Genomic DNA, 9821 nt, shown 5'->3' on the forward strand with positions numbered 1-9821 from the left:
AGACTTTATTCTCTTTAACAACAAATATGAGAAGGATTCAATACATGGATTTTTTTTTTTTTAAGATTTTATTGATATATTTGTCAGAGAGTGGGGAGAGAGAGAGAACACAAGCTTAGGGAGTGTCAGGCAGGGGAGAAGCAGACTCCCCACTGAGGAAGGAGTCCAATGCAGAGCTCAATCCCAGGACCCTGGGATCATGACCTGAGCTGAAGGCAGATGCTTAAAGACTGAGCCACCTAGATGCCCCATCTTCCCTTTTAATCTTTGAAGCATTTCAGCCAACTGTTACCAATGCCTTTGACACCCAAGGTTAGATACAAAGGTCTCGATCCTTGCAGTAGTCTAATGGGGGAGCAAAATAGGTGATTCAACATGTACCATTTAGTGTGATGCTAGGATAGGGTGTACAAAGTATATATTATAAGTTTCTACTATAAATTATAAATTTCTAATTTATTATAAGTTAGAATTAAGAACTATATCGTTAGATCATATTGCAGATTATTGTTATTTTCCTGTATGTGATTGTGGTGTTATGATTATATAGGAGAATATTCTCATTAGAAAATGTATGATGAAGTACAGATGATAACGGTGAAAGTATAAGTTGTGTGGGGACACTCCCACATAAATGACAACTTTTTTTTAAAGATTTTATTATTTGTCAGCAAGCACAAGCAGGGAAAGCAGCAGGCAGAGGGAGAAGCAGGCTCCCCCCTTGAACAGGGACACAATCTCAGGATCTTGGGATCATGACTGGAGCTGAAGGCAGATGCCCAACACACTGAGCCACCCAGGCGTTCCTAAATGGCAACATTTTAATAATTTGTGAACCTTTCCATTTTTCTTTCTCTGAAATATTTCAGAGTAATAAGTTGAGGTAAAACAAGACTAGATGAGGTGGGGAATGGATGGATTATTTAGTAAACATTATTGAGGCATCTGGCTGTCTAAATGAGGGAAAAAATAAAGGCAGATTTCTACTTCATGTTGCACAGAAAAGAGTTGAATTCCAAGTGGGTTAAAACTCTAAACAGAAAAGTAGAAGAGGGACATCTGGGTGGCTTGGTCAGTTGAGCCTCTGACTCTTGGTTTTGTCCTGAGTCATGATCTCAGGGTCATGAGATCGAACCCTGCACTGGATTCCGCCCTCAGTGCGGAGTCTACTTAAGATTCTCTTCCTTTCGGGGTGCCTGGGTGGCTCAGTGGGTTAAGCCACTGCCTTCTGCTCAGGTCATGATCTCAGGGTCCTGGGTTCGAGTCCCGCATCGGGCTTTCTGCTCAGCAGGGAGCCTGCTTCCTCCTCTCTCTCTCTCTGCCTGCCTCTCTGCCTACTTGTGATCTCTCTGTGTCAAATAAATAAATAAAATCTTTAAAAAAAAAAAAAAGATTCTCTTCCTTTCTTTCTGCTCTGTTCCGTGTGTGCACACTTTCTCTGTGTCTCAAAATAAATAAAATCTTTTTTAAAAAAGAAAACTAGAAGGAATAAGACCTTTTACAGTCTTGTGGTGGGAAACATCTTGAACAATTTAATACCTGAAAAGTATTCACAGATTTAGCAACCTAAGAATGAAAACCACAAACTTGAATGGCTGTGGAAAATTGGTAGAAAATTAAAAAAAATTTTTTTTTGACCTAATTGAAAATGTGTAAATAGGTAGTTCAACAAAAAAATACAAATTTCCTATATTCATGAAAAGATGTTCAATCTTAGGGTGCCTGGGTGGCTCAGTGGGTTAAAGCCTCTGCCTTTGGCTCAGGTCCTGGGATTGAGCCCCCTCATCAAGCTCTGTGCTCAGCGGGGAGCCTACTTCCTCTCTCTCTCTGCCTGCCTCTCTGCCTACTTGTGATCTGTCTGTCAAATAACTAAATAAAATCTTTGAAAAAAAAAAAAAGATTTTCAATCTTACAAGTAAAAGGGAAAAACAAATTCTTTTTTCCCCCTGTAGAAGTGATGAAGATTCAGATGATTGATAGCATTGTTGCTAAGGATTTGCGTAAATGGATTTGTGATAAACATACATGTGTATTTAAACAGCTGAATGAGAATTACAGGGTATAGAAGTTAATAAAGTTATGACTAAATTTGCATTAAAACATATATACCCTAAAAGTGCATATAAAGTGGTCTAGAAGAATCTCATACACATGGAGGGGGATTAGAAAGGGAGACTTTTAATCTATTATACATGAAGCATGTAATTTTTTACTACCAGTTATAATTTTTTCTTTGTACTTTAGTGAGGTAGCTGCATATAGTGTAAGCTTAAGGTGTACAGTATAATGATTTGGCTTATGTGTATTGCAAAATGATTACCACAGTAAGTTTAGTTAACATACATCATTTAATATGAATACCAAAAAAGAGAAGGGGGAAAATGTTTTTTTCTTGTGATGAACTTTCAGGATCTACCTTCCCCCCGCCGCCCAGGATCTACTTTCAGCAACTTTCACACGTACACCATACAGTAGCATTAATAACTGTAGGTATCATGTTGTATGTCGCATTCCTAATATTTAATTTGCCTTTAACTGGAAGTTTGTACCATTTGACCACTTTCATACAATTTCTTAATTTCAATTTGTGGATTATAGTGATTTTAGGATCTGTATGCATGGATTGGAGGTTAAGCTGAATAATGGTTTAGAGAATCAAATGTCTCAATGACAGCTTTGTTGTTGTTGTTGTTGTTGTTGTTGTTGAAGCATAAGCAGGGGCAGCAGGCAGAGGGGGAAGGAGAAGCAGGCTCCCCGCTGATCAAGGAGCCTGATGCTGGGGCTCAATACCAGGGCGCTGGGATCTTGACCTGAGCCAAAGGGAGACCCTTAACCAACTGAGCCACCCAGGCGCCCCTGACTGCTTCTGATATTACTATGCTCCTTCATAAATATTGAGGGTATAGTTCAAGGAAAGCTAAAATTGTTATGCAGATTATTATTAGGAATTGATACAGGTAGCATCTATAGCAGATTTTGAACATTTAGAAATTTCACCCTTTGACTTAAAAAAGATGTAAAATGTTAAAGGTGAATACTTGTTACTCTGTTCCCACTGTTTTTACAGATTTTTGATGAAATTGAGTCACGAAACTGTAACCATCGAATTAAAGAATGGAACACAGGTCCATGGAACAATCACAGGTATGGAGATTAGACAGCTTTAGAGCACTTTTTTTCCCCTTGCCTCTTCCACCTTTAAGGCCAAAATTCTTTTTTGGTGACATCTCATTCTTTTTGCTTGGATTATTTCATTGACCTTCTTAAGCCTTACCTTAAGTACTTATGCTAGGACCAAACTGAATTCCCCACGTTATCCTGCGTGTGGCCCTGTTTTAGTTTTTAAAGCCTTTTGTGCATTTTGCCTATGTATTCCTATACCTAGAATGTTGCATCTTCCCAAAGTATATTTTACTCTTTTTTAGAATTTTGTGTTCTCTATTAGATTGTAAAGTCCCTGAAGATAGAGGATGGGATTTTCCTGTTTGAAATGGGTTATTTGAGAGTATTTTCCTTCTTTCTTTCTTTCTTTCTTTCTTTCTTTCTTTCTTTCATGTCTTACTCTGCTTTAATAATACTATATGTATAGTTTAAGGCGGCTGCCTTTCTTCATTTATAGTAGTGTTCCCCGCAAAATTGCAAAAGAATTGCTGAGCCAAGTGAATGAAAATGCTATTTTAGTATGTGGTCCCAGTCTCTGAAATATTTAAATCGTAAGTTTATAAGTAAGTTTTAACTTGAAGGTCCAGCATCTGAATAAACCAGGAGAGATATACAATGTTAAACTGGTTGATTTTAGTGTACTCATGTTTGCAACAGCAATTGCTTTGAAAAGAAATTGGTACAATATAAGGTTTCAATATTGTATAGTCATTAACCATGTGCTACTGAGGAAGTGTAATTGCTATTTGGAATGGATTTTGGGAAATTTGAGAGAATTCGTGTTTTCTGACCCGATTTCCTAGGAACAGAAATTAACTAGATCTTTAGTTAATCCCACTTGTTGAGATAGATTGGTAAAGACTCCAGTAATTAGGTATATCTAAGATAATGCCATGTATTTATTCTAGAAAATTGTGCTTTTATTTTGCAAAATCTCACACTAAAAACAATGGGGAAAATAGTGTGGGGAAGACCATTAAAAACTTGTGCAACTTAGTAGTATTAACAAAAACAGTAGCTTTCCTTTAAAAAAGCAGTTAAAAAGACATGTTAAATTTCTAGTAACAAGGAAAATACTACAGTACATTATAGGACGTTATATTTATTTATTTATTTTTAAAGATTTTATTTATTTATTTGACAGAGAGAGATTACAAGTAGGCAGAGAGAGAGAGGAGGAAGCAGGCTCCCTGCTGAGCAGAGAGCCCGATGCGGGACTCGATCCCAGGACCCTGAGATCATGACCTGAGCCGAAGGCAGCGGCTTAACCCACTGAGCCACCCAGGCGCCCAGGACGTTATATTTAAAACAAGGCTTATAGCTTGGTGGAATGAGGCATAAGGAAGTTATGGAGATAGTGAGAGAACTATCCCTAAACATTGCTAACCCTAAGATCAGAATGCCTGCGCACAGTGTCAGTGAATCAGGTATCACTCAGGGTTCCTCCATGGCTTGCTGCATTCACCTCTGTATGCATTCTTAACCATGCAAAATATTAATATGCTGGGATAGTCTCTGAAGGAAGGATTTCTGGTTTATATTGACATTATACACTCATGAACCAACTTGCACTGTAGCAGAACAGACAATATTCTTTTGTATTGTTTTGTATTACGGTATTTACTATGGCTTGATAGATAAACTGATTATCTTCTTTATCATACTAATAATTGGCCTTTTTTTTTTTTTTTTTTTTTTTTTTGCCCTCTAGGTGTAGATGTCAGCATGAATACCCATCTTAAAGCTGTGAAAATGACTTTGAAGAATAGAGAACCAGTACAGCTGGAAACACTGAGTATTCGAGGAAATAACATTCGATATTTTATCCTACCAGACAGCTTACCTCTGGATACACTACTTGTGGATGTAGAACCAAAGGTGAAATCTAAGAAAAGAGAAGCTGGTAAGTTTGAAGGATTATAAACATTTTTATGAATGTATTTTTGTCTTTTGATCTACTACTCAAAATAGAAACATTGAGGGGCACCTGGGTGGCTTATTTGGTTGAGCATCCAACTCTTGGTTTCGGCTCAGGTCGTGATCTCAGCGTCATGAGATTGAGCCCCATGACAGCCTTTGTGCTTGGCCGAGATTCTACTTGAGATTCTTCCTACCTCCCTCTCTCTCCTGCCTCATGGGGCTACTCATGCATGCTTTGTCTGTCTCTAGTGAATAAATAAATAAAAATCTTTTTTTTTTTTTTTTTAAGAGAGATAAACATTTATGAACATTTTTTTTTGTTTTCTTGATTCCATGTACTTGCCGTTGAGTGCGTATAGTATTTATTAATAATTCCTGATGTTTCTGTTCAAGACAAGTCATTTTTTGTTCCTCTGCCTGGCCTAGTCCCCCTCCCTCTGTACACTTGGAAAGATTTGGGATTTGACTCTATTCCTGTTATTTTGAAATTTCTTGATTACTTGGCATTGGGTCTTTGCTTGCTCTCCCTGTGTTTTCCTCCATTTTGTTGTTTTGGCTATTTGGTGGATCATCCCCTTCAACACGGATAGTCTTGCCTTTTAAAGCTAAGAAATATTCTTGTATGGCTTTGGTACATTTCTTCTGTTCGTTTTTGTTGGAAGTCTTAATAATTGGGTCTTCTGAGTGATTGTGTAAGTCTTTTCTCTCTTTTTCCCCCTTTTTTTTTCTGTTTTCTGAGAGATTTCTTTGACTTTATCTTCCAGTCTAACATATAGTTAATCATCAGGCCTCCTGTTCTATGATAATTTTTCATAGAATCTTGTTCTATCTGAAAAATACTGGATAGGATATAAATTTATAAGACATTAGTGATTTTTCCATAAGTTTTATTTTGTACTTGGCATTCTTTTCTCGGGTTTCTCTTTCTATTTGGTCTCTTTGTTTTTTTAAGTCTTTATTTGAATTCCAGTTAACATACAATGTTATGTTAGTTTCAGGTGTACAACTTAGTGGTTCAGCAATTCCGTATATGGCCCAGTGGTCATCGTGACAAGTATACTCCTTAATCCCCATCACGTATTTCATACATCCCCCGTCCCCCTCCTCTCGTAATCATTGGTTTGTTCTTTTGTTCTCTTTTATATAGTTAAGAGTTTCTTGACCAAGTTATATCTCTCTCCCCGCATATTTGCTCTCTTTATTTGATCTTTATGTTGTAGGCTTGATTTCAGTATCTTATACTTTGGCCATCTATTAATTTTTTTTCACATTTAAAAAAAAAAATTTATAAACATATAATGTATTTTTATCCCCAGGGGTACAGGTCTGTGAATCGCCAGGTTTACACACTTCACAGCACTCACCATAGCATATACCCTCCCCAATGTCCATAACCCTACCCCCTTCTTCCAAACCCCTTCCCCCCAGCAACCCTCAGTTTGTTTTGTGAGGTTAAGAGTCACTTATGGTTTGTCTCCCTCCCAATCTCATCTTGTTTCATTCATTCTTCTCCTACCCCCTTAACCCCCCATGTTGCATCTCCACTTCCTCATATCAGGGAGATCATATGATAGTTGTTTTTCTCCGCTTGACTTATTTCGCTAAGCATGATACCCTCTAGTTCCCTCCACGTCGTTGCAAATGGCAAGATTTCATTTCTTTTGATGGCTGCATAGTATTCCATTGTGTATATATACCACATCTTCTTTATCCATTCATCTGTTGATGGACATCAGGTTCTTTCCATGGTTTGGCTATTGTAGACATTGCTGCTAATAAACATTTGGGTGCATGTGCCCCTTTCGGATCACTACGTTTGTATCTTTAGGGTAAATACCCAGTAGTGCAATTGCTGGGTCATAGGGTAGTTCTATTTTCAACATTTTGAGGAACCTCCAAGCTGTTTTCCAGAGTTATACCAACAGTATAGGTGGGTTATATACTGTTGTTATACCAACAGTATAGGTGGGTTCCCCTTTCTCCACATCCTCGCCAGCATCTGTCATTTCCTGACTTGTTAATTTTAGCCATTCTGACTAGTGTGAGGTGATATCTCATTGTAGTTTTGATTTCTATTTCCCTGATGCCGAGTGAAGTGGAGCACTTTTTCATGTGTCTGTTGGCCATCTGGATGTCTTCTTTGCAGAAATGTCTGTTCATGTCTTCTGCCCATTTCTTGATTGAATTATTTGTTCTTTGGGTGTTGAGTTTGCTAAGTTCTTCATAGATTTTGGACACTAGTCCTTTATCTGATATGTCGTTTGCAAATATCTTCTCCCATTCTGTCAGTTGTCTTTTGGTTTTGTTAACTGTTTCCTTTTCTGTGCAAAAGCTTTTGATCTTGATGAAATCCCAATAGTTCATTTTTGCCCTTGCTTCCCTTGCTTTTGGCCATGTTCCTAGGAAGATGTTGCTGCAGCAGAGGTCAAAGAGGTTGCTGCCTGTGTTCTCCTCAAGGATTTTGATGGATTCCTTTCTCACATTGAGGTCCTTTATCCATTTTGAGTCTATTTTCGTGTGTGGTTAAGGAAATGGTCCAATTTCATTTTTCTGCATGTGGCTGTCCAATTTTCCCAACACCCATTTATTGAAGAGGCTGTCTTTTTTCTGTTGGACATTCTTTCCTGCTTTGTCGAAGATTAGTTGACCATAGAGTTGAGGATCTAATTTTGGGCTCTCTATTCTGTTCCATTGATCTATTTGTCTGTTTTTGTGCCAGTACCATGCTGTCTTGATTGTGACAGCTTTGTAATAGAGCTTGAAGTCCGGAATTGTGATGCCACCAACTTTGGCTTTCTTTTTCAATATTCCTTTGGCTATTCAAGGTCTTTTCTGGTTCCATATAAATTTTAGGGTTTATTTGTTCCATTTCTTTGAAAAAAATGGATGGTATTTTGATAGGAATTGCATTAAATATATAGATTGCTTTAGGTAACATAGACATTTTCACAATATTTGTTCTTCCAATCCAGGAACATGGAACATTTTTCCATTTCTTATTGCCTTCCTCAATTTCTTTCATGAGTACTTTATAGTTTTCTGAGTATAGATTCTTAGCCTCTTTGGTTTTGGCCATCTATTATTTAACAAGAACCCTAGGAAGAGAATTTCTGGGAGGGGAGGCTGGACTCCTGAGTTGGTGAGTCTCACTGCAGGGTAGTTTAGAAGTGAGCTGGCCTCTTCACTGAGGAGACTCAGAATTTCAGGATGTGGAATCATTTCTGGAGCTTTTCAACCCCCCGCTCCCCTGCAAAAATGATTGCTATCAAATACATGCCTGGCAGCCAGCATATTATAGGAGCAGAGCAGGAGAAAGGGGCTGGGTGTTTTGTAGAAGGTCACTTGATACAGTGATTTTGAGACTTTTTTGCCTTCCACCCACACTAAGAAATATACTTTGCATCATGGCCCATTTATGCATATAACTGAAACAAAAATCTCGGGAAGAATTACTTAGTCTTAATACATGCAAATTCTTTATTTATTTATTTATTTATTTATTTATTTATTTGACAGAGAGAAATCACAAGTAGGCAGAGAGGCAGGCAGAGAGAGAGAGAGGAGGAAGCAGGCTCCCTGCTGAGCAGAGAGCCCGATGCGGGACTCGATCCCAGGACCCTGAGATCATGACCTGAGCCGAAGGCAGCGGCTTAACCACTGAGCCACCCAGGCGCCCAATACATGCAAATTCTGATATGTTTCTTATGCTCTTTTAGTTAAGAAAAAAATTTTAGGGGTACCTGGGTGGCTTAGTTGGTTAAATGTCTGCCTTTGGCTCACGTCATGATCCTAGAGTCTGGGATTAAGCCCCACACAGGGCTCCCCACTCAGCAGCGAGTCTGCTTCTCCATCTGCCCTTCACGCTGCTTGTGTTCTTTCTCCCTTTCTCTCTCTCTCAAATGAATAAATCTTTTTAAAGAAAAAAATTTTAGGTTGTAGCCTATAGCTTGAAAAATGCTAGATTAATTCCCTTTTCCCTTCCCCTCAGTTCTCTGCCTTTTGTTGCTATCCACTTTGCAGTTATTTTAAGATCCGAAGTCTTTCTGTTTCAGTGTTTTAAGTGTCTTTTACCTTTTCTCTCCTACCTACCTGTCAGGGAAGTAATCATTAGCTTTGCAAGGTGCGGAGGAGAGGACTGACCAGTCTTGGGCCACATGTTTGTCAGCCATTTTGTTTGTTTTCCACCCCCTGCTTCATCTCACTCTTGACTTCTAAGGTCATAGGTCTTCTAAGAGTTGTTCTTCCTTTAACATTTACAGATGTTAGTTTACTTTCTGGCTTTAAAAAATTGTTGAAATTTTTCAACCACTGTATTCCCTCTCTCCTTCTCTTTCCTTTTTCTTTATGGGTATTTACCGTTTTTACTCCTTTTCTATTATGAGTAGTATTTCAGAAGGAATTAGAGATAAATGTGGTTAAGCTGCCTTATTTTAACAAAAATCCTAGACTGACTCTGTTTCTATGAATGAAAAGTTTGGCAACAGTGGGTTGAAGTTTAGAATGTGACTGACATGAACTTCATGTTAGGATTTTTTTTAATATTCATAGGTCTCTGAAGACTGAAAATAGATTCTTTTTTTTTTTTTTTTTTTAAAGATTTTATTTAGGGGCGCCTGGGTGGCTCAGTGGGTTAAGCCGCTGCCTTCGGCTCAGGTCATGATCTCAGGGTCTTGGGATCGAGTCCCGCATCGGGCTCTCTGCTCAGCCGGGAGACTGCTTCCTCCTCTCTCTCTCTGCCT

General features: G+C 38.3%; 1 protein-coding gene across 1 annotated transcript in view; it reads left to right on the top strand.

Moving 5' to 3' along the window:
* Positions 1–9821, top strand: part of SNRPD1 (small nuclear ribonucleoprotein D1 polypeptide) — a 273414-nt gene that overhangs the window by 3904 nt on the left and 259689 nt on the right. Inside the window, exons 2-3 of the mRNA XM_059408058.1 lie at positions 3068–3144; positions 4874–5065. Of these exons, the coding sequence (XP_059264041.1) occupies positions 3068–3144; positions 4874–5065 (269 nt within the window). The remainder of the gene's footprint in view (positions 1–3067; positions 3145–4873; positions 5066–9821) is intronic.

The sequence above is a fragment of the Mustela nigripes genome, chromosome 8 (assembly GCF_022355385.1).
Source record: "Mustela nigripes isolate SB6536 chromosome 8, MUSNIG.SB6536, whole genome shotgun sequence".
NCBI lineage: Eukaryota > Metazoa > Chordata > Mammalia > Carnivora > Mustelidae > Mustela > Mustela nigripes.